The sequence below is a fragment of the Centrocercus urophasianus genome, unplaced genomic scaffold, assembly GCF_019232065.1.
Source record: "Centrocercus urophasianus isolate 14NV4802_14NV808 unplaced genomic scaffold, USGS_Curo_1.0 seq_39, whole genome shotgun sequence".
Taxonomy (NCBI): Eukaryota; Metazoa; Chordata; class Aves; order Galliformes; family Phasianidae; genus Centrocercus; species Centrocercus urophasianus.
The window spans coordinates 3,798,592-3,824,265 of NW_024884966.1; the positions used below are offsets into that span (position 1 = coordinate 3,798,592).

General features: G+C 48.4%; 1 protein-coding gene across 1 annotated transcript in view; it reads left to right on the plus strand.

Annotated features, from left to right (window-relative positions):
* XKR6 (XK related 6) overlaps positions 1-25,674 on the plus strand; it is a 219,863-nt gene that overhangs the window by 179,854 nt on the left and 14,335 nt on the right. Inside the window, exon 3 of the mRNA XM_042832603.1 lies at positions 21,257-21,453. Within this exon, the coding sequence (XP_042688537.1) occupies positions 21,257-21,453 (197 nt within the window). The remainder of the gene's footprint in view (positions 1-21,256; positions 21,454-25,674) is intronic.

Genomic DNA, 25,674 nt, shown 5'->3' on the forward strand with positions numbered 1-25,674 from the left:
TCCTGCTGCCCATCTGGGAGAGGTTCTTCTGGAGCACGACTCAGTGCAGAGCTGGGTTCCTGAGGTGAGTCGTGCTCTGCCTTGCCCCTTGCTGCCATCGGATGTGTGATTTGGGGACACAGCATCACCTGACGCTCTGAGAATCTCTGCTCACCACACCCCTAAGTTTCAACATCGCGTGTCAAGATGCAGCATCCAAACCACTGGAAACGGGGACCAAAAGGACAAGTGAAGGACATCTGCCTGTCCCGTAGGGCTGGCTATGCCACGGCATCTCCACCATGACCCGAATTAGAGCTTCCCTCATTCCAGCCTCTCAGCCAACCTCTCTTACAGCCCTTTGGACCCAACGCTGGTTTCCAGGCTGGTAATATCACCCTGCAGCAATACTGAGCAGAGGGAACCAGGGGTTAAGCTGCACCGGCTGCAGGTAGCACTCCTGGCATGTCTGCAGAGGTGCTGCTTCCCACAAAGTCGGTCACGAAGTCTTTTCCCCACTGAATGGTGAGCCTGAACCTCTTTGACAGCGTCCCTTGAAGGCGCTGTCAACCATGATTGGCTTGGACGTTGTGCCCCAGGCGCAGGCAGCGTCTCGCTGATTGGGGATGATAGAGGATGGAGCAAGCACATTTTTATTTTTTTACTGTATTTCCTTCTCCATGCAACTTTGAGGTGGTGCAACGTGGCACAAGTAATGCCTCAGGGCTTACTGTACACTGGGAAGCCTACAAGGCACCCTGTCAGCCCCCTGAAGGCATCTCAGAGCTCCGATCTCCTAGCATATGTTTGAATTGTCACCAGCTGATGTGGCAGGGTTGTGGGGGTCCCTGTGTGGCAGAATACTCATATGGGCAGAAGACATTTGAGAGAGAAGCTGCTTACCTTTCCTTGAGGGAATTTGTCCGTTTGCCAAAAGCCAAAGTTTTAGGTGGCAGCCCTTATTTTGGAAAAGCTTTAGTGGGAAGGGCTGTGTTTGTGTCCAAGGTGGTCTTCTGGTTCCGTCTCCAGAAGCAGCTGGTAAGGGGAGTGTGTTCATAAAGGATGAAGTACATCTCCTGTATCTTGGCACGCATGGGGAAGAAGGGGCAACAAATAGAAGGCAGTTTTGCAGCGTAGGCATGGCCTTTTGTCCCCATCTGTCACAATTTCACCTTCATGCCCCTGTTTTACAAGCAACAGCACTGTGAGGAAGACAAATCAGATCTCCCATCCCTGGAGAATCTGATATCTCCATTCAGTTGATGAGGTTGAGTATCTGGTCTAGGTCCACAATACTTTGCCCATTAGCAGTTTGTGCTGTGCCTCATTGGGTTAATCTCAAACTCTTACGTAGGTCATCCACCCTACCTTATCCATTAGCAGTTTCTGCTGTGCATCCTTGGATTAATCCCAAATTCTGACCTAGGTCTACTCTGCCTTGTCCATTAGCAGGTTGCACTGTGTCCTTGGGTTAATCTCTAATTCATCTTGCACTCTAAATTAACACCCCAGCAGGATGGGAAGCACCATGGAGGGAAGCAAGGGGGCAATGGGATCTGATCAGAGGGGCTTCCTGCATCCCTACAGGAGCCAGCCATCATCATCGCTCTCCATCCTTTGGCTCAGGCCACCCAGGCTGGATTTCATGCAGGTTTTCAGAGCCTGGGAGCAGAGCAGCTTTCCTGTAAAAGCCACTGAGCGGCAGGTTTCATCTCTCCCCTGAGCTGCCTCTCAAACACAGAGCTAAACCACCCCCTCTGCTCATTAACGTGCAACTGGAAGAGAGGCAGGAACTTCCTAACGACTGGCGGCTCAGGAGCGAGGAGCCAGTGCTTTTATTATTTGTCATGTCGGAGCTGGTTTCGCCTTTGATTCCTCTGATGATAGGAGGGGACTGCTGACAGCCAGGGCTGAAAGCAGGCATCGTTGAGAGAGGAGATGAAGGCCCAGCCTAATGCCTTTTTTTTGGTGCTGTGCATTTAAAGAGATGGGTTGGGTAATCCAGAGGTCTGGACAGCGTGAAACAGCTCGTTTTTGAACGGCTGCAGCAATTTAAATGGAGGAACTCAGAAACAGGCAATTTTTTTTCTTCTCAGTGTGTATTTTTTTTAGCAAGCCTTCTTATTGAAGCAATGGTTGTGGAAGGGGCTGGAGGTAACCAATGTATTTTGCAATTTCTGCTCACCAGTGAGAAAATGGACAGAAAATCATCCTGGTGAGACCAGTTCACTTGCTATAGAAGAGATAACTTTGGTTTTCACACCAGCATTGCCAGCAGGTTTGATCATCATTCCCCGAATGCATGAGGATGAAAACATTCTTCTACTGTACACTGTTGATGAGACCTATTGATGGCCAGCAGAGGATCCAGTTCAGACACTTGCCAACACAATATGCAGAGGGACTGTCTTAAAGGAGCTTTATTTATCACCTCCATCCATTAGCTCTCCCTCTGTGCTTTGGCAATTTTGGCTCCTCCAAAGGGTACAGTGATGTTGTCATCCTCCACCCCCATTGATGAATCCACATGTGCGAGCTGGGCAGCATCTCTTTTATGGACAATGTCAGTCTGATTTCTGAGCAGGGACATGAACTGCAGCCCTCACACAACACAGGCTTCCCCACAGAGATCTGCTCCCGCTGGTTGCCTCCAGCATCTCTTGCAGCTCCTTCTGTGCTTCCATCTCCCAGTTGGTTTCTTCAGTTTGTTGGAGAAAACTTTATTGGAGCCAGCCATGAAGTTTCCATATAATAAACATCACACCTTTTAAAAAGCAGCTCTCTGTGCTGTTTTTGGTGTGAAAGACAGGTGAACCATGGGACTCAAAGTCCAGAAGTCATGGCTGCATTTGAACTAAAGAAGGAGTCGCTATCGCTGACCTTGAGACCAGCTTTCATGATCTGACCACATTCACAACACTCAAGTCTCTTGGCCTCCAAAACAACATGGCAACACTTTGTGCTTTGTTGTAAATGACATTTGGCCTTGCTCTTTTTTTTTTATTGAAAACCAACCAAACTTTCCAGTACTACAAAGTAATGTGTGGTGGTGTTTTTCCAAACATGATATGATTTACTAAAGCGCTAATTTCCTATAGCAAAACTTATAATGGGATACAAAAGCAAAATTGATTTTAAATTATCATGGTAAGCTTGCAGAAACACTCCCATTATTCAGCAGAATGGGTGAAGGCACTGCAGTTTTTGCAGCTGTTGGAGGAAAATACTGTTAAAATCATAGACTCTTTTGCGATGGCGATCACCAAGAAGACCTGTGGTCAGTGGAACTTCAGGACTTTTAATGCTTAGTTTTGCAGATGTATTGACATCTCTAAAAGCAAGGCTTACCCCTTCCTTTTGACCACCTCTGTGCGTGCACAGGTGCCCTCCATCTGGTGCTCCCCAAACTAACACCATTTTTCACTTGAAGATTGGCATCCCAAGTCAACTTTCACCATGGGTGGCTGAAGCCAGGAAAGAGTTTAGTTGGCATGATGGTGATGAGTTGATGGTTGGACTAGATGATCTTAGTGGTCTGTTCCAATTAATTGTTCTGTGATTCATAGAGGGAAGGGGCAGACTGCAGAGCCCAAGGGCTTTTGCTCAGACACCAAGTCTACTTGAGCCAGGGGGTGTTTTTTGGATGCTGGGATGCATGAGGAGTATGATGCACAACTTTCTTTCAGCAAATAAATCTGTGTCGTGGAGAAAATTGGACCTGAGGACCCACCAAAGGTCGTGATAATCAATTATGGGTTCTCATCCCAAAGGCTTTAACCTTCTACAGGAATGAGGCGATCAGCGCCCTGGGACAGGACCCTTGTGAGATTAAGGCTTTGCAGAGGCAGCAGCTATCTCAGGCTGCTTTTGGTTCACAGAGTTACAGATGCTTTCCCGTGGGAGAAGACTGACAATGTTGAACATTTACAATAAATTGATATAAGGCATTATTAAATCCTGTCTGTCCCTGTTGATGAGAGTACACTGCATGGCTGCAGCCACAACGCGCCCCCCTGATCTCTGCAGCCCTGAGCTGCTCCCACTCCTATGGGCACTGGATATTCCTCCAGGAAACTCCAATAGCAGGGACATGGCCAGACTCTGCCTGTTGGCCTTGGGGCCAGAGAAGGACCATGAAGTGTCCCTGTTCAAGAAACGTTTAGATGTTGTACCAAGGGACTTGTTTTAGTGGGAAACGGTGGTGGTAGGTGGATGGTTGGACTGGATGATCTTAGAAGTCTTTTCCAACCATTCCCATTCTATGATTCTATTATAAATCTCCTTCGCATCTCTGCTAAGGTTTGAATCCATCCCTGACAGTTAAAGTAAGCTTTGGTAAGCTAATGCAGAAGAAATTGACGTTGGAAGCCGAATCTCAAAACTAATACCAGACTCTATTAAGTAAATAGAGATAATTTATTTGTCTTTGTGTGCTTACCCTCCCACACACACACGGAGTGCTGTAGAGTATGTGTGCACAGACAGGTGCAGAGGGAAGCTGGGATCATCTCTGTGCTTTGAGATGTCCTGGCACGACTCAGAAGTGGCCAAGAAGTCTCATCAGCCTTGGCTTGGTGTTGTGCCCAACTTAGCAAATTTGATGAGGGCTACTCTTTCAAAGAGATGTTCCTTAAAACCTGCTTTTTCAGGTAGGTTTCCCCTAAGTAAAAGTGATTTCAGCTTCATCTTCCTTATCAGTACATAGAAGTTCTTGGACTGCCTTCCAAGGGCTGCATTTGGGTTTTACTGCTTTTCTCCATTTACAAGAGTGAGTTGTGACTGTGGGTCTTAACAGAGGAATAGGACTTGGCAGAAATGTCTTTGTAGTGGTAGGTGTGTGAAATGGAAGGGTAGTTCACCTTGTAGTGAATGGATTTAGGGGGGAAGGAGCGACTGAGGTGGTCTTTCCAACCACAGCTGTATTTAGTCTTGAGTCAATTCACTGATCACAGCACAGTTTCCATGGAAGAGCAGGTGGTCTCCCACCGTGAGCAATCAACCATGTTCCATCATTTTGATGAAAAATGGGGGGGGGAAACAAAGTAGCAGAGTCCAGTGCAATTGGAATAGCGGGAGGCTGAAAAACTGAGCTTTCAGGTTTTCTTGAAGCCAAAAGGCTGCGTTCCCTACTCATAAACAAAAGGGTACCAGCACCCATTCTCTGTCCCTGGAGCCCCTTGGCATGCGCTGGATACATCCACCCCTGTCATCTCTCACCCCTTGAAGCAGGGTGGCTAAAGATGCATTGCTTGATTCCCTGGTCCATTTCCCAAGCTTCATCCAGGAGATCTCTGGGGAAGGACTAGCTGTCTTGAGTCTGAGCATCCAGTTCTTGATGGCAGTTTCTCAGTCAGGTGCCTGTGCAGGATCTGCAGTATGTGCAGCCTGCCATGGTGAGAATGCAGAATGACTGGGCTGGGTGGGCTGCCAGACCCATCCAGAGCTTAGGTCACATCAAGGCCTGACTGAACCTCACAGTGTCTTCCTTTCTTGAGCCTAGAGAACTGCCTTGGAAAAGGAATGAAAATTTGGAGTGTGTGGATTCATTTATCAGCTTTACTGCAGCCAGATGCTCTAGCAATGCTTTGTTTTCCTATAGCATCTACTGTGCTAAATGGCATAAGCAGCTTCCAGCCACTGCAGAGCTTTTTTTTTCCTCCTGGTGGAGAAGGCAACCCACAGCAATGGGAACAAATGACGATGAACCCCATCAAAGCCTTTGAGCTCTGTATGGGATGCTCCATGGGCAGCAGCATTGATGTCACCCCAGCCTCAGCCTTCACCTCTAATGGGGCCTGGAGGACCTTGCTGTACGAAACAAAACCATCTGACATGGGATGGTAACATGGGGGCAGGCAGCAGAGTGAGGCTTTTCTCCTTCCTGAACATGATGGGATTTTGGCAGGGGTCCTGGACCAGCAGTGCGGCCCTCGACACGCAAGCACCACAGGCTGAGACAGGGCAGCATCAGTGGGAAACCAAGGGTCAGGCTTCGGCTCTTCCACAAGCTCCCTGTGTGACCGCAGGCAATTTATTGCATCTCTCAGTGCCTTGGTCCCCTGCTGTTAATAACACATCTCTTCCTTTGCTGTGTCTCTGTCCTTGTCAGTTTAGATTGTAAATCCTTAAGGGCAAGAACTGTCTCTTACTATTTGTATGAACCGGACTCCCTACAATCAAACTCTGATCTCAGCAGAAGCCTTTTAGCATTGCTGTAATATAAATAACAGTGATACCTAGGAGCCAGGACTGCTAGGTTCTGTGCCCAGGTCTCTCAGCACTGCAGTGCACCAGGGACCAGCTGCTTCAACGTTCTCTAAAGTGAAACACCTATAGGACAGTGGTTGGAAGGACTGGCTGAATGGGAGAAGAACAGAGGATCTGATCACAAGTAACTTTCCTGTAGATTGATTGAGTAGGAGTTGGATAACTAGTAGTGAGTAATTAATCTGAATGTGCTTGAGTTTCCTACAGAGTTGATTACTAGCCCTAAGAAAATGAACAAGAGGGGTTTTGTTTACCCTTAGAAATGATCCAGTGAAATGATCAGATGAAGCTGAGAAACAGCTTCACTGTGTGGCTGCTGTCCTGCTCCTCCACATTTCCCATCCTTCTCTGCCTGCTGCCTTAAGAAACAAAGCTGTTCAGAGGGGTGTATTCTGCCCGTGTCCTGCTCTGTGCTGCCTACAAACCTACCCAGGTCAGAGCCACGATCTCCAGCTTTATGTGCTGCTTCTCTTTGCTGAGCTCTGAGCACTGACATCGTTGTCAAAGGGCACTGCTGGTGACAGGAGAACTAGCAGCCCTGGAGGATGCCAGGACAGAGGGGATGGCTAGCTGTGGCTTGCAGGGACGTGCAGGCTCTGCTGTCAGTCTCATGGCAAGGCTTTCTTCCAGCTGGTGATTGCAGTGGACAGCAGGAGCTGAGGGGGACAGGACCTCCAGGCTTGAGGTGAAAAAGCTGAGTCCCCAGTGGGAAGGGATGGACAGGGAAACTAGTAGCACAGGGAGCAGGAGTGCCTGCTTCCTTCTCTGTGGCAGAGTAGGATTGGTTTTCTTGGCTGGGTAGCCTGTTGTGGTAGAGATTCCTTCTTTGGGATGAATTCTGGGAGCCCTGTTCACTTGCCCACACCTTGGCATCCAACACCATTCAAGGCTGTGAGAATGGGAGCGCATCCCATACTGCAGGGCCAGTAGGGCTCAGCAGCTGGCATGTTTTTTTACGACTGTCTGAAACAGCCTTCAGTGCCTATTGGTTTTGCCTTTCATCTTCCACTTCTTCAGAGGTGCCTTGGAGTAGCCAGTGGGAGGTCAGGTTCTCCATGGGAGCCTTCATTGAAGGTCAAGAATGCACCTCTGGTGGGGAGAGGCATGAGGGAGCCAGAAGCCATGGGACAGAAGATGTTCTGGACAAGAGATATCCATGGAGTGTGTCATCTTCTCAAAGTATCACCTTCTCAATGCTGTGTGTTTGCTCCACAGAGGAAAAGAAAGCTAGGTTAAGTGTTTGATGGACCAGTAAACCTCCCAGGCAGTCCTCAGAGCTCCAGCATAGCTATCAGAGGGAAATGCACTCCATATTAGAGTCAACTTTGCTTCCCAGGGAAATATCCTTTCCAATGTGTTAGCATGGTTCCTGACAGTGGCCCAGTTCCCATATTCCCCACGTCTTTTCCTTGGGGAATGAAGTATGTGTATCCAGTGCAAGTGAGTCCTCAAAATGGCACATCAAATTCATGGCAGTGAGGTGAGAGACATCTGATAACAACACCATGCCAAGGACATGGGAGGCATCTGGTATCAGCCATCAGATCTGAGCTGGGTTTGGGGACCCTGCCTATAGTCAGAGTAAGGAGATGGGAAATCTGTAGGAGGTGTTACAGACATTTATCTTAGGATGGGATGAACGGCCTTCCGGAAATAACTGATGAAAGATGGGACTTTAAGAGAATGGGTTTAAATTAGTTTTCCCACTTTTAGACAGCTGAAGTGAGAAAGCAAATCCCATTCAAGGAGATTTGGGTCCTACTCCTGTGGCTCCAGAAAAGATTTTTACTTACATAGCTTTTGATATAAAACTCCTATCACATCTAGGACTATCTGATAGACTTGTGGAGATCCAGATATTCCACACAGCTGAAGGAAAAAGATAATGTGTTGAAAGGAAGGGGACAGGGAGTTGATTCACCCCCTCTTTCCAACAGAACATCCACAGAAGACCATATTGATTCTCCTCCTTGCTGGCACCTGGCCACTCTGTGCTACTGAGGAAGCATTTCCGGCTGTGGGGAATCAAACCTCCATGCTATCCTCTCTGGGCCATCCTTTGAGCTGGCTGATGAGAGCCTTTCTGACATGCTGCCATGTCTCAGGAGATGCCTAAGTGTTAGATATCCTGCACTGCAGCCCCAACACGGGAATCTGAGAGCCTCTTCTCCTTGCTTGGCTCAGGGTGGTTAATGGGTTCACCTGTGATGTTTTATGGCCAAGGTCAAAGCTGTTCTTCACGCCTAGCAGAAATGGGATATGGACCCACATGAAGGGGTTTGTACCCACCAGGATACTCTCTGGGCTGATAGGAGTGTGGGGACCGTTCCTAGTTGGGTGCTGAGCTCTAGGCCAATATATGGGTTGGTGCGTTGAAGACGTGGGACAGTGGAAGAGGAAGTTAGGAATCCTCAAAGGTAAAGAATCTGCATCTTTTTAACCAGTCGAGGCTCAGCTTTGGAGGGAGGGGACAAACTGAGTCTGTAGTGGAGGGGTTATAACAAATCCCAGCTCCATTTTATGGACAGGGTATTTCTCAGAGCCTGTTCAAGCTGCTTGCTAATGGCAGGTCTCTCAAATGTCTACACATGTAGGTGATGGATGCTAAGTCCCATCATGTCCAAGGTCCTCACTCCTGTTCTAGTGGAAGCTGTGCCTGCCCAAGGCAAGGGGTTGGAACTAGATGAAGTTTAAGGTCCGTTCTACTAACCCAGGTTATTCTGTGATTCTAAGGTACGTAGGGATGAGAGCAATATCAGTGATGCTGCGTGTGGGGATTGTGCCCCCAAATGGTCTCATTTGAACATGTGCACAGAGTGACATCTTTCAACTGCAGAGCCATAACTGTAAGCTGTGATCAGTGGCAGCTGGGCAGAGAGTTATGGGGTGGTGGGGACACTTGGATGTGGGGTGATGAAGAAGAGCAGAGTTCCAGAAGCAGGAGGCTGGATACCAGAACCTGGCTGCAGAAGGAAAAAGTTCTTTACAGTAAGGATGGTGAGGCACTGGCACAGGTTGCCCAGAGATGAGGTGGTGCCCCATCCTTTCAGACAGCCAAGATCAGGCTGGATGGGCTCTGAGCTCTGATGAGCTGTGGGTGTCCGTGTTCAGTGCAGGGAGTGGGACAGATGGCCTTTAGGGATCCCTTCCTACTCAAACAGTTCTGTGATTCTGTGATTCTAGGAGAAGATGGAATGGATTCATGGACTGCTGCAAAGTCTTCCAGGCCCATCCCAGCAGGCAGCTGTACCACCTTTCCCATCCATTCTGCAGCCCGAGCTTCCCCAGCTGCTTTGGCCACACGCCTTCCTTCTTATGTAGAGACCTTTCATGTTCTCCATTGCTGGATCCTTGTATCACTGCACAAGGTTAAATCCTGCCTCCAGGAGACAATACTGTGCAGGATCAGAGGAGGCAGGAGAAAACAGGGCAGCCAAGATCGGGGCTTTGGAGACAGCATGCAATGCCAGCAGGGAAGGATTGCATCTTTGCACTTTGGAGAGGCACTTGGGCAGTGAATGACAGAGGGGCTGAATGATTTCACAGGGCAGGGGGAGCAGAGGGGGAGGAAAATCCATTCATACATTACTGGAATCAATAACCCCCACGTGTCATTTAAGCTGGCCTTCCCCTAGAGAAGTGCAAGATGGAAAAGACCTCTCCTGCTTTGCTGATGAGAGCAGAAACAGTGCTCGGGCTCAGCCAGAGGAAGGTGCCTAGGAGAGATTATTCAGTGGTGACTCCTGAGTCATGTCTAGATCAATGAGTTCAGCAATTTATTGATGCTTCTGGGATGTATCTCGTCTGAGCAGTTACGATAGTCAATGTTAATGCAAACACCACCCGCGCAGCGCAGGGCAGCTGCCTTGGCTGCATCAGGCATGCAGGAAGCATTCGTTTGGGCTGGGGAAGCATTGTGAGCAGCGGGAGGTCGAAAGGACGCGTGTGAGAAGGAAGGGCTTTATTTCCATTTGTGTCAGGCGCTCACCTTGCACATCTGAAAGGAGACAAGAAGCTGAATCCAGGAGGGGCAGGGAGACAAGGGTCTTCTGAATTGCAAACCTCCCCCTAGCACACCATTTCCCCAATGGAGTGAGGGACGTCACTTGACCTCTGTGCCTCCATTTCTGTGCTGAACTGCATGAACATCAGCCCCTCGTTGCTGGATGCTGTGCCTTGCAGATGCTGTTTGCTGGTACAAAGCTCCTGCAGCTGCATTGGTGTCACTTGGACAAACTGCCCACCAGCACGTGTGCTCTGCAGCAAGCGGGGGGGGGAAGGAGATGTGCTCAGGTGGCTCTACTGCCATTAAGCTCTGAACAGAAAGCTCCTTTTGAACTGATAGGAGGAAAGGAAAAAGAACGATTACTATAATGCCGTGCAATACCACACCTGGGCTGCTTTTTTCCTGATGTGACCGCTAGAAAGCATCTCTCTTTGCTTCATTATTTCCAGTCAGTCTTAATGAGGAGCCTATTTAATGAAACAGCTGCAATTGCAGGTACCCATAGGCTCCTGTGTGCAGCTTGCTTATCTGTAGTGGTACATCCATACCCTGAGCCCCCAACAGCTGGAATAAGTGCTGCGAGTAGGCAGGCTGCTGGGTTGCTTGTTGTTAATCATCAGGATGGGAGAAGACCTGTAACATCACTGCAGGTAATGCAAGGAATCATAGAATCGTAGAATCACAGAATGGCCTGGGTTGCAAAGGCCCACAATGCTCATCCAGTTCCAACCCCCTGCTGTGTGCAGGTCACCAACCAGCAGCCCAGGCTGCCCAGAGCCACATCCAGCCTGGCCTTGAATGCCTGCAGGGATGGGGCATCCACAGCCTCCTTGGGCAACCTGTGCCAGTGCCTCACCACCCTCTGGGGGAAAAACTTCCTCCTGAGATCCAACTTAAACCTGCCCTGTCTCAGTTTAAAACCATTCCCCCTTGTCCTATCACCATCCACCCTCACAAACAGCCGTTCCCCCTCCTGTTTCTACACTCCCTTCAAGTACTGGAAGGCCACAATGAGGTCTCCGTGGATCCTTCTCCAAGCTAAACAAGCCCAGTTCCCTCAGCCTTTCCTCATAGGAGAGGTGCTCCAGCCCTCAGATCATCTTAGTGGCCCTCCTCTGGACTCATTCCAAGAGCTCTGAGTTTTTCTTGTACTGGAGGCCCCAAGCCTGGATGCAGTACTGCAGATGTGGCCTAAGGAGCGATGCTGCTCTGAACTTCCAAACCATACCAAGAGGAAAGGGGTGTTTCTGCAGGGATCAGCACAAATAAAGGCTCCCGTGCCTTCTGAAAGCACCATGTCTCCTCTCCTGGTGGCTAGCCACGTCTTGCAACCTTGGAAAAGCCACTCTGTGGGGATGAAGTCTTGTTTGATTCTCTGATACCAATGCCTCAAAAGCCCCAGGATACCATGACACCCAAATGCAGTGCAGTGTCTGCACGTGTGTATGTGTTTGCAAGCCTGCAGTTGTACTCACAGCCCCCTTAAAGAACAGATTACAAACATGCTATGCAGTGTGCCAGTGCATTTCCTCTGGCCAGGAATAGCTGATGAGTAATACAAAGCAGCAGAGGTAATAAATATTGAAGAGCTGGATAATGTTGAAGTTCTATGTAATCATACAATCACAGAATGCTTTGGGTTGAAGGAGACCCTAAGGGCCATGCAGGTCCAATGCCCTGCTGTGGGTGGGGATGTCTTCCGCTAGAACAGTCTGCCCGAAGGTCTTGAATGATGTAAGAGACTAAAAAGCAAACACCCCAAATCCTCCTCCACTTGACTACAGCCGAAATGGGCATGATGACTTTTCCAGACCCTTCTCTGGTCCCCATCGGGATCCGTACGAAGGTGTGACTGACACAGATGGGCTGACAGCTATCAGACAAACAAGGGTTAAACTCTTTCCTGGCAGGCTGGGAGGACGCCGTGTGATTTCTGAGAGCCCAGAGAGGAAGGCAGGCCCCTGGTAATGTATGCACAGCTTCTGTGAAACTAAAAATAGCCGAGATCTGAGGCCGCTCTTCCAGGATTTCACAGGCGCTCACCCAATTCTTAGCTCCTTTTTTCTCCAGCAGACAGCAAAGCGAAGGCGACAGGCTCGGCTCTTGTGCAGCGTCTCCGTGTCAGAAGCCCTGCTCTGGGGATGCTGTGACCCAGCAGCACAGACCAGCTGGGGATGTGCTGCTGAATGCTGTATTCCAGGGATGTGGTGGTCCCTTACGAGGCTGGGCTGTACCCCAGTGTCCCCACAGGAGGGTTTTGGTGGCCCTGAGGGGGCCTTCACCTCCTCCTCAGCTCCACAGAGCCACAGTTCTGCATGGGAGTGCTGCCCAATGACTTCGGGTCCTACTTTGGCATCAGTGACCTTGATGGCTAAGGGGAGAGAGAGTAAATACTGTAAGTTCAGTAAATTCTACTACCAATTCTATCAGGTGTCTGATGTCATAGCTAGAGATGTGACTCCCCTTCTCCAGCATCTAAGAGCCTGGTAACAGGAAATGTTTCTACCTGACCAAATGGATCAGCCCCCCATCGTGGTTCTTTTTGCTTCTGGGACCCGCATTGGTTTTGGAGGGTTTAAACCCCAGGCTGCCTGCTGTCTCTGTACAGATCTTTGGACCTGCTCTGCCAAAAATGGTCTGTTAAATCATCTGGGAAGTGGGAGACCCTAAGAAGAAGAAACCTCCACCGTATGCCTACATCTCCAGGGACCCACACTGCAGCCAATACTTTCCTCTCTACTGCTCTCATCCTCCACCAAGGGATCCTGTGAGCTTGCAGAGAGCTGTGAGGACATGTCCTGTCTTCAGCTCCCAAGCCAATGCAAACTCATCCTCCCCTGAGATATCTGGTGGCTCTGGGGAGTCCACATGCTGCCAAGTTATCTCTGGAGACCTTCTGGGTTAAGTACTATAAAGCTGCCCGTCCTATAGAAAGGGCAAGGTGACTGTTTCCATGTGTCCCTGTAGTATCGTGCCCTTGAATACTTACATTTTTGGAGCCCTCAGGCGTTTCTTTGGGTTTGCCCTGAAACTTGCCAAGACCAGACAGGTCATTCAAAAGACTTCCATTTACTTTCAAGACCGCATCCGTTTTGTAATGCTTAGTGGACTGGGACCACTTCTATTTCCAAAAGAAGAGCCCTGACATTAAACTCCATTCACTCACACAGTCTTGAAATGAAAATTCAGTCTGAGTTCAACTTCTTTCTTTCTGACATAAAGCTATTTAACAGCTTTGATTTAAAACAGAAGGCTTTGCCAGGGGCGATAGCAGTAGGTATCGGAATATACTTTAAGTAAATAAGGGTGTGTAACATAGGAAAGGCATTGGGACTGCAGAATCATAAAGGATTTGGGGAGAACCTGTGACAGAAGAGGGCATTTGGCTCAGTGCTGGGATATGAGACCATCCCACGTGTGACAGATGCTGTGACATCTCTGCAGCACCCAGCACTGCGATGCCCTCTCCAGCAGCCCCTGCTACCCCGCCTGCTCTTTTGCACTGCACAGAAGGTGCATCCCACATTAAAATTAAGAAAAAAAGGATTTTTGTGCCATGGTGATGAAGAGGTCCTTGTTTTCTTTTCCTGTTTCGGGCTGTATGCTTTGCAAAATAATTGACAAGTCAAAACATAAACATGGTTTTTCTACAAGGCCATCTCAGCGCTGTAGTAACTCCCGCTACAAAGCTGATCTCTGATGCTGTACTGATTTACTGCATCAGTACTATATCGATACTCAATACTGCTGTATTGAGTGAAGATCTGCAGGTGGGGATTCTGTCTGTCCCCAGGAGCCCCATGGGCCATGGGAATGCGGGTGAGGAGAGAGGGGCTGGGAAGCAGCTTGCAAAACTACTGATGATGCCAATGACACAGGGTGGACGCGTTGGAACAGGTTGCCCAAGGAGGCTGTGGATGCCCCATCCCTGCAGGCATTCAAGGCCAGGCTGGATGTGGCTCTGGGCAGCCTGGGCTGCTGGTTGGCAACCTGCACACAGCAGGGGGTTGGAACTGGATGAGCATTGTGGGCCTTTGCAACCCAGGCCATTCTATGACTCTATTATATGATTCTATGACACAGCCATGACTATCTGTGCAAACAAAGGGCTGCATGCCAGGCTTTCTTGCAGTAACAGCCCAGATTTGGAGAAGTTTGATGAAGTAGTAGTGGAAAGTGGGGCTAGTAATTATGGTTTGTTTCTCTTCTCCTGGTTGTGGTCGCAGTCTGTGAGTCAGAGACAAATATCTGCAGCTACGGAAGGAGAAAGTCACACAGATGAATGCCAGGAACAGCCCCAGACTGAGCAGCATGGGGACAGACAGCACACGTGTCTTCAGCCTCTGGCATGTTTAGCTGCAGTGATGCCTCTGCCCCAGTTCTCTGCCCCGTGTGTCTGCTGGAGGTTATGACCCCAGCACTGTCAGCAGGATAAAAGCACACCTGCAGCTCTGCTATGAGGTCACAGAGAAATGGTCCTAAATCTCTGCTTAAACTGCCAGTAAAAAGGGAATTGAACACAGGCTGTGGGCAGCATCATGGAGGAGGCAATATAGTATGTGCTGTGCTCTACTGGCAGTGCAACCGAAGCAGCTCCATTGCCCAGGAGCTGGGAACATTGCTCTGAAATTACAGAATCATAGAATGGTTGGGTTGGAAGGGACCTCAAGGATCACGAAGCTCCAACCCCTGCCACATGCAGGGCCACCAACCTCCCCATTTCATAGCAGCCCAGGCTGCCCAGGGCCCCATCCAACCTGGCCTTGAACACCTCCAGGGATGGACGGGGCATCCACAGCCTCTCTGGGCAGCTGTTCCAGCACCTCACCACTCTCATAATAAAGAACTTCCCCTGACATCCAACCTCAATCTTCCCTCCTTGAGCTTAAAACCATTTCCCCTTGTCCTGTCACTGTCTACCTGAGTAAAAGGTTGATTCCTCCACTGTTTATAATCCCCTTGTAAATATGGGAAGGGTATGTGGGGTCCCTGTCCTTGGGGATTAATGGCTGCACAAAGCCATGACCAGTCAGAAGTTATCCCCTTTTTGAGATGAGACTTGGTCCACAGACATCTAGGACTCCCTTCCAAACCAAATTACACTATCACTCTGTGATACGATCCTCCCTAATGTACGTTTTGTGAAATAAATCATATGCCTCTTCAGTGGTTGGTGTACAGTAAAGCCATCTGTGTTTTAAAACAGCTTTAAACCAGCTTAAAATACGAAATGATTGCAGTTTCTCCTACACAGCAGAAGAGTGGCACTATCATTTTTTTCTAGCAGATGCTACAGTTGCAAACAGATTGTCTCAAAATGACCTTATAATATAAATGGCCATTCAAATATCATCCCCTCTCAAATGCATGCATTTATAGAGTGAGGTTTTGAATCACATGAAGGCAAGTGTTTTCTCTGAAGAGGCGGTTATTGTGAAAGTTGGACTTAGAATCACAGGATCACAGAATGGTTTGTGTTGGAAGGGACCTCTAAGATCATCCAGTTCCAACCCTCTGCTATAGGCAGGGACATTTACCCGTAGACAAGGGTTGCTCACAGCCCCATCCAGCCTGGGTTGACTTGACTTGACTGTCTTTAAAGAAAACAGGTCCTGACTAATGCTCTTGAGAATCTTGCTCACAGAGAAGCTTTCAAGCTAAGATAATGAAATAATTTTGGCATTCCAGGTTCGGTGCTAAGATAACGGTGTAAACTCTGTGCCCCAGCAAAGATGCTGTCCTCCTCTGCTGGTTTACAGAAGTCACAAATGGTGTCATGCCCTTCATGTCAGCATCTCTGAAGTTTAGAACAAGCTTGCTTTGTGTTTAGCAACATTCTCCTCAGACGAGCAAGGCAAGGCTTGGAGATTATTAATTGTTAGGCATGGTTTGAAGCAGTCACCTAAATAAAGGTTAATTGTACACTATGGCATGTTTACTGGGAAAGAGAGGGCAGAAACTGCAAGGCAGAAGGGCTGAAATACTTGATGAACACACCTTTTGCTGCATTTTATTCACTCTGGGGTACAAACCCCATAAAAAAAAAATGCCAACAGCGGCAAGATGTGGGAAATATTGGTGATAGGTGGATGGTTGGACTGGATGATCTTGGAAGTCTTTTCCAACCTTGGTGATTCTATGGTTCTGTGATTCTGAGATATCAGAGAGCTCTGAAAAACGAAGGCCTGACGAATGCCCCCCAAATCCAGAAAGATACAGTCATGTGTGGTTGCATGGTATATGAGGAAGATTTCAGGCATCCTTGCTTGCTTCTGAAGTGGCAAGTGATATTTCCCAATTTAGCAATGGTCCTCAGCATGGTGTGGGCCCAGGACAGCCAGCAGTGGTGTAGAAAAGCCCTGAAATACCCTTTGGGAATCATCCCAGGGCCAGGAACTGCTCCCCAACATGGTTTGGATGCAGCCAGAGGAAGCAGTGCTGCGTCAGCACTTGGATGGGGCCCAGAGTTACAACCTTGGTACTCCATCTAGGAACACTAATTGTCTGTGAATCCTTATTGCTAACTTGCAACACTATCACAAAGCAAAAACCCCCAACAAATGTTGATACTGAGCATGTCAATTGCACTGGTAACTCTATGTTTGATTTGTATTTTTTTTAATAGATAGCATTTTACTTTCATATTCTCCTGTTGCTTGAGCGTTGCATCTTATATTCCTTCTTATATTTGTTAGAATGAAAATAATTCATTAAAATTAAAAAAGCAGGCCAAAGCCTCAGCTGGTGTAAATTGCTAGAGCCCTATGGATGCCAACTTGCTCCAGCTGAGATCTGGCCTTACATAACCTCATTTTAAGGCTGCATTTAGCCAGCCTCCCTTTCAAGCCTTCCAGCTGAGCGGTTCCACATGTCCTGATTTCCTTCCTTCCAAGGAGTGGGCTTTTAATCTACAAACACCCTCTGGTGCATAAAGATAATGGCCCTCTGCAAGAGCTAGCAGGAGTGCCTGTGGAGGAGGAGGTGGTAGGAGGGTGAGACAGCAGCTGGGTAACTCACCCCAAACCCTCCTTCTTCTCCCAGGGCTGAGCACCAGGGAAATGGTTGATGCCACAGGATGGCAAGGGAGGTGGTGCCTGTTCACACCGTGTGCATTGCTACCATGCATTCAGGTTCAGGTCATCACCATGCATCTGTAGTACTGTGGGAGAGGAGAGAAACGAAGGAAATTGTACCTGCTGCCTTCGTGGTCCCGATGAACCCCAATGAAGCCAAAAGGGCATTGTAAGGTCCTGCAAGCAGAGTTAATTTTTTGAGCTCCTTCTTATTTCTTATGCTCTGCTTCTGGTCTGTAGGGAGCAGTCAGGAGTCCGTTCGTGTGCCTCTCCTATCTGTGATATTCTAGGGTCAAAAATGAGCCTAGAGGGGTTAAAACTGTCAGAAGTGATCCTTGAAGTCAGAATACTCTCATTTTTTTCCATTCAGGATTTGCTTCTTAGAAAGCAGTAGTAGGCTTGGTTGTGCTTGGTGAAGATGAGTTTCCTAACCTGGAGTTGTTGGGAGTGGACTGAGTAGCCCAAATCCTATTACCTTCCATCTTTCCATATACCCATGGTAAAACGGGCAATTTCAAGACCTGCTCATGGTCACTGTAACTTCATCAGGCTGCTAAACTGTTAGCATCACTACTAGATTGATCAAGGCATAGTAGTGTTCTTGCAGATAATAACCTCAACAGGGTTCAGGACTGAGCAGGGGCCAGAAATCACTCCTAGTACTGATCTGAAGGCAGCCAGCTGGCTTGGGGTCATGACAGAGCTCATTTCTAGGGTCATCTTGGGCCAATTGGCCTGCGGTAGGGCAGTCAGGCTCACATGCCTGTTGAATTGTTTTTGCCTGTTGAATTGAAATGTTGTTTGTTGACTGTTGTAGATGCAGTGTGAGATTCTTGACCTTGGTCAGCCTGTGATTGTGTGGGACAGGCCATTAGGGCACTTCTTCCCTTAAAACACAGCCCAGGGGCTAGGTTGCTATTCCTTACCTGTGGCCCTTGCACATACCACTGTCCTTGTCTTTTCCCTCAGTGCCTGGGGCATGCTCCTACACTTTCTGCTGGTGGTACTCAGGCACCTCTGTCAAGAGAACAGAGCCAAGGAACAGACAGTGTCCTGGAACAGTCCATGCTGTTATATCATCCATGCAGGCTCCGACAACTTTGGCCAAGGCCAGCCAACACAGATGTAGACACGTGGAGTCGAGTCATGCCAGCTGGCCAAATGCTTTGGTCTCTTTTCTTTAATGGTACAGACACAGCCTCTGACTCCACAATCCCATCTCTGGGCATTTCTGCTAAGCAGTCTTTATCATCCACGGGGTCCCGTCCAAAAGTTATTTGACCACATTTTTGTAGCTGATGGCTTTCGCTCCTCCGAAATGTGCTTTGTTGCAGGACAGCATCGCCTTTGCCCTGCGTGGTTTGTGTGCTGCTGCAGCATCCGTAGTAAATAAGCATGAGAGTAATTATACCAACAGGAATTCTGGGAGCCCTGCCAGAGCAGAGGGGACAGCCAACCCTCTGTGCATGTAAAGAAAAACACCCCAGCCCCAAATTAGTTCTGTCTCTTGAAGCCGGGATGGAACTCAGAACTAAAAATACACACGTGCACGCAAATACACCAGCAGATAAAAATAGCCAGCATTCAAGAAAATAGAAAGCCTGAAGTTAGGCTCCTGTATCCAAAATTAAGCTCTTAAATAAATAAATTAGCCTGATTTTCAAAAGCGCAGGGCGGTGAATGGCTTTCACTGACATAAGGGGAAGCATCGTGTTGCTGAAGCTTGAGGATCAGGCCTCAATATGGATTTGAAAGTCTAATTATAGAACCCTGTTTGCTACTGGCAAAGTGTTTTTGCCTGGACCAAGAGACGGAGTGGTGTGTCATCTTCTGGTGGTGAGGCAGGATTCGCCGCCTTGGGAAGCTCAAAAGTCTGAAGGGTTTTTTTTTTCTCAGTGGAACCACAAGGGGTGTTGGGCAAGGGGTTGAGGTTGGGAGGTGGGGAGAGTCATAGAAGCATAGAATATCCCCTGTTGGAAGGACCACCGAGTCCAGCTCCTGGCTCCACACAGCACCACCTGGGTACAGTTGGCCCTTTTGGCTGCCAGGGCAACACTGTTGGTTCATGTTCAACGTGCCAGAACCCTCAGATCCCATTCCACAGGACTGGTGCCCAGCAGTCCTCCAGTCTGTATGTATAGCCTTGCTTGCTCCATCCCATGTGCAGAATCCAGCATTTGCACTTGTTTAACAGCGTGCAGTTGGTGATGGCTCAGCCTTCCAGTTGGTCCAAATCTCTCTGCAAGGCTTCTCTGCTTCTGAAGGAGTCAACATCTCCCACCAGTTTACTGCTGGTGAGACATCTGGGTTCTTGCTCACCCTGTCTGGAGGACTCAGGAGAGCCATTTGGACATCATGACGCAGTTTCCCCAACTATGGAAGGAGCGTGGTGCAGCCAACCTGTGCAAAAAGTTCAACAGTTAGGTGTGATGCTGTCATTGCCGTTGTTCCAGCTCCTGATGGAGTCAGGATCAGGCCATGCATTAGTCCAGTGCATTTTGTGCAGATGCAGAAGGGGAGCTGCTTCTTGCTCTTCTTGAGTGACTCAGCGAGTCCACGGGTGCTTCCACCCCACTGGGGTTCCGCTGGGGCTGTCCCACCAGTGTCACCTGTCATCTGTGTAGCATTTTTCTCGAGTGTCGAGCCCCACCTGGTGGCTTTCCTGCGTCAGTCATTTGGTTTCCTCTGAGTCTTCCTTCGGGGTCTTTAATTTTCTGCGGTTGTGAAGAGCAAACGGGAAAGACCAGGTGCTTGGGCAAGGGCAGGGCTTGCAGAGCTTCTCTCCCCTCTCCCTGTCGTTGTTTAGAGCAACCAAGAGTTGCATCCTTTCCTCAAACTCTTCACAGAATGGCCTGGGTTGAAAAAATCCTCAAAGATCATCTTGTTTCAACCCCCTTCCTTGCCATGCAGTCCTGGGTGGCTAGGAATGATTTCAGCAGTTTGCTGGAACCTTGGTTTGTGAAGCTGGGAGCCCATCCCAACACCACATCCCACCTCCATGCAGGCATCTGAGATGGGGCAGAGGGGTTGTTGCTTTCCATTGATTCTCTCAAATGACCAGCTTTGGGGTCAGCATTAAGTACAGCAATTCCTATGCTACATCTCAGAGCATAAGGTTACAGCTACTGCTCAAAGAGAACTACCACTAGGTCATTAATATCAGCAAGAATTAGCAGGGAACCTGTTAGGAGATACTTATTTTCTTAAAATGCTATGAGTCTTGTTAGATCTGGCTTGTGCCGCCCTGATTTGATCAGCTCTGTTGACAAAGGCTGGCTGAAGGTTCTCTCAAGGGAAGTTGTATTCGTAGGGTGAGGTTTGCAGGTCTCCTTGCACACCTGCTGTGGAAACAGAGACAGCATCTCCTTCTAGTCCAGTAGGGCCAAAAACCTCAATTGTTGACCAGTGGCAAGCTGTGTGGCCTTTTGCATTCACGTGTGCTGAAGGTGAAAATGCCATCCTGTTGCTCCGCCAGTGATGATATGCAGTCATATCTCTGGGGTTCATGAGGGAGGAGCCTCTGTGGAGTGTTGAAGGGTCTCAGGCCATCGGTCGGACCACCGCCAAGTGTCAGTAACAGCCTTTGCTATGTAGCCTCTCCTTTCCTCAAGAAAACAAAGTAGAGGAGTTATTTCCTTGTGCAAATGTCCCGTGAGCATTTCCTACCCCTCACAAGTCATATTTGGGTGGTGTCAGTCAAAGATGTCCCACTTCTGCATTGCACAGTGAGGATGCTGTAGGTTTCTCAGACCCTCCGATCCTACAGCAGTTGCTGTTGCTGTTAGAGCTGCAGAGACACCTGTGTCCATCCCAGCCTCCCTCTTCCCCCAACAACTTCCCTTCCCCCAACTACTGACCCGCAGCCCCGTTCCCATTGGATTCTGTTGGACGCCAAAGTCTCACGCTTTGCTTTTCCTCTCGTTTCCTGCAGGTATATCCGAACTATGTACCTGGGGATCCAGAGCCAGAGGCGGAAGGAACACCAGCGGCGTTTCTACTGGGCTATGATGTACGAATATGCAGACGTAAATATGTTGCGCCTCCTGGAAACTTTCCTGGAGAGCGCTCCTCAACTGGTGCTACAGCTCTGCATAATGATCCAAAAGAACCGTGCAGAAACATTACCATGTAAGTGGGCCCCTCGTCCTCCCCTCCCCATCCTCCCAGCCTTCCCCATGATCCCTTGCTCAGCTGCCGATGGACGCAACCTAATGGTGTTACGGGGCTGCCACTTTGGACAAATCTCATTCCAGCTCCACTCTGCGTTTGCTGGGTAAAATCTGTGCTTGTTCCACTGAGAAAAAAACCAGTATTGGTCAAAAGATGAGGTTCAGCTCTTCCAAACCCTGTACAGTCCGTTGCATTATCAGGAGGAGGCAGGCAATCTCTGTTGCAGTTGAAAGTGCCACCACTCATTTGTCACCTGGCACTGGGTGAACACAATCCTTCTGTGCCTCAGTTTTCCTCCTAACATCTGTGAGATGATAAAGCTGGCCAGATTTGGCATTATGTTGTGAGGACAAACAGCTCAATGTCTATGCAATGCTCTGATGGTGTTAAGTATAGTAAGTAGATAAGATGTCATATAAGAGCTTCGGTTGTGGGTTGGAGGATCTTTTGTGAAGGAAGCCCAGTAATTACAGTTGATCGTTGTCATACCCTGCCCATAAGAGGATGAAGGGGTGACCATGGTACCATCATTCTCAGCAAACCCAAGAAAATAGAGGGGTGAAGTCAGTGGAAAGGAGTGTGTGGACACAAAGATGTTGTAGAGTACGTATCTCTGGAGACATATAGACAGATGAGCAGAATCTTAGAAGCAGACACAGAGCAGAGTTGGCCAATTCTAATACCTTTTGCTGCAGCAAGGTTTTGTAGCATGGGGATTCCATCCCAGCCAAGAAGCATCAGCTCCTATCTCAGCCCTTGGATGAGCATCTCCCCATTCCTTGCCCATGGGCAAGCTGGCCACCAACTGGTCTCCAGCTTGAGAGAGAACTGTCCCTTCTGAGAACCATCAGTGGTATCAGTAAGTAAGAAGACCTGTGGCTGTTTCAGTTTGCCACTTCCAGGTGTGACTGCCTAATTCACCGGACAGGCTGCATCATTTTTTTCCTTCTCCCTTCCTCCAGCCATGCAGTTCTTCCATTCCTCCATCAAAGTGAGCAGCCTTCTCTCTCTTCTGAGGCAGCACACATCCTCTCTCTGAGAGCACAGCACAGCAGGTGATGCCCAGGGATGCAGGCAGCACAACTTGCTCAGCACTCCTGGCCCAGATGCAAGGTTTCCTGGAGCTCCTCCTAGTCAGCACATAATTCTGCATAGAGAAATTACTGAGAGGATCAGTTAGGAACAGGAGCATCAGAGATTTCCCTAAAAGCAGGCAGAAATGAAAGGAAATGGAGTGTTGTTAGGAAATCAATGTGTTTAAAAATCCAGCTTCTTCTGACTCATGGTGTCGTGTGTCATGGGACAGGAGAGGCCAGTTCTGCTTCTAAACAAGGAGAACATCAGCTGCATCACTGGGGGATGCACGCAGGCAAAGCAACCCACATCAGGACTTGTAAACCCAGGAATGGCCCATGCTTATATATCCACACTCTAGTTGTTCCTATATGACTCCCACAGTCTCTCATGGATTCGGTCAGTGCTAGAAGATGGTCTGTTTACCATTTCCCACAGCATACATCCCACTTTGAAGCTTCAGTGTTCCCTAATCTTAAGACTGCAATGCCAAACCCAGTGCTGGAAGCCAAAGCAGTCTTGAGGAGCGAATGTCAGCTCACATTTCCATCTCCTATCCATTAGATATGGCATCAGTGTGATGACTATTAGGACTTTTTGCCTTTTCCTTTTGGTTCCCATGTTAAGATAGCTGTTGAGATGAGAGGATTGGATCCATTGGGAGTACTTACTTAGAACCACAGCATCTCCTTCAGAAATGTTTAGGAACACAGGGACAGCAAGGGCTGATCTTAACAGCTGTAGTTGCAGTTAGCAGGGAGCAGATGGGGATGAGATCAGATTTATACTTTATTTCCTGGGTTCCATTTGTACTGGATGGATGGGGGTTTGAGCACCTGAAGGAGCTATAGGTCTCCCTGTTCATTGCAGGGCAGTTGGACCAGGTGGCCTTTACATGTCCCTTCCAACTCAAAGGATCCCATGATTCTGTGTTTCTATTCTGTGGATGGGCAGAAGAATGAAAATCCTTACCATGCTTTGCAAGAATCATTTTAATCTGAGAAGCATCTCTTTGAAAGGGCTGGGGGAAATGTATTTACCTGTTTCACTAACCCAGATCGCCCAAGAATTAGCATCTCCTGCATGCTCTGACACCACCAGCCACATAAGTGCTGGAGTTGGAACTTGAGGTAAAGTCCCAGACTCTGTACAGCTCAGGACATCATCTGCTGAGATTTCATGAAGGTCAGACCCGTTCCTTCATCATATCCTTGGCACAAGGCAGACCAGATCTCAGCTTAGCTGCTGTTGCCTGATGACTTGGGAAGAGCAGAAAATAGCATGGACAGAAAAGAAGCGAGAACGCAGTGTACTCCATCAGGTCAGCAGATCTGACCTGGAAGATGCATGCTGAGAGCCTGAGCAGGAGAACCTCGTGCTGTGGCTGCTGGGACAAGTGGGTCTACATCAGTTCCTGAATATGTATGTGGAAGGAGCTGGTATTGGTATGCAGGCCCATTGCGAGCAATTCATCTGCTACAAGCGCAGCTGTCTGCAAAACTGGCAGTCAGTTCAGAACAGTCATAGCATCATTTCCATTTAGGTTGGAAAAGACCTTCAAGATCATCAAGTCCAACCGTCAACCTCACCTACAGGGTGTCATCACTAAGCCTTGTCGTGGCGCCAGCGGAGGGTGAAGGAGGGAGGATACCTCCAAAATGTGGTCAGCCCATATCCAAAAGGGCCAAAGGATGGGGCTGTGAGCAACCTGGTGTAGAGGGAGGTGTCCCTGCCTATAGCAGGGATTGGAAATAGGTGATCTTAAAAGTCCTTTCCAATCCAAACCATTCTATGATTCTGCGATGGTGCTTTTCCAGGGAATATAGAGGGAGCTGAGTTGAGATCAACCCTTTATCGTTAGGTAAAAGATGATGGGACTCAGAAGAAGGGGCAGCCCTGTCCCTCACTCACTGCAATTGTCCCCAAGCTTTTGGAGAGGACAGGATGGAAGGGCGGCCCATACCCTCAGATTCCTGGGCAGCAGTGCACAGAGGAATTCACCAATTGCCTTGAATATCAATTACACGGTGTATTTAAGGAAGGAAACATAATATTAACAGCAACCAAAAAAAAAAGAGGCCAGAAACACAGATTTTCATTCCATAACTGCTCCTTATGGATAATCCACCTCCCTTCTTGCAGAGTAAGCTGCTGTAAGCCCACATCATCCTTCTGAGATGCCTGTTCCCCTGTGCTGAATGGCATGGGGCATGTACAACCAGCTTCTAGGCAGTTGGTGAGGGAAGAGAGACGTCAGTTTTTTCACCATAAATCTCTTAAAGATGTTTCCTTTCACTTAATTTTTTTTCATGTGGCTACTTAAAAATTTAATGAGATTTAGCAGAATGTCAAGTGTTCCTCCCTGTCATGATACGAGAGTTTTTTTCAATGCTTTTGATGGGAGCTTGCCTGTGTGAGGCTGCAGTGTTCAGTGCAGGGCTTTTCCCCACCATAAATATTGTCCATCCACTGACGCTGTGCTGTCTGCTGTGTAGCCCTGCTGGTGATCTGAAGGAGATTTTCAACATAAGCCTCCACTATTCACAGCTCTGTTGTAACCTCCAGGATTCTGTAAGGCGTCTGCACTCTCTGCAGCCTGCAATCTGAATCTGCTTGTATATTTAAGGAACAGCAACATTAGCTTCAGCCTGCCTGAGGTGTCACTTGTTTAGGCTATGTGACATCATAACTACAGATGTGTGTTGGTTGCAGGGCTGTGGTAGAGTTTGCAAAAATCATACCCAAATCTCGTTGCTCCTACCAAAGCAAAGTGTTGACTGTTTAGGATTAGGGCTCGTCCTTTTTTGCAGGGACATTTCAGGATACTTTTTTCCCTGCAGCTCTGTTCAGAAAACTGGAGCAGTTCTTGTGGGGAATTGGAGGGAAGGGTACTGGAGGAAATTCAGTGAGCTGTCAGTTGTCCTTGCTGCCTGGAAGAGGCATTTCCAGCCATGCTGAGTGGGTTTGGGATGAGTCAACCTCCAGTTGACTCAACACCCCTGCACCTGAGTGAGAGGCTTCCTGTGTGAGCGATAATGAGTTAGGTCGAATGTGAAGATAGACTTCTCAATTAATTTTCCCTGATGACAGGCTGATAGTTCACCA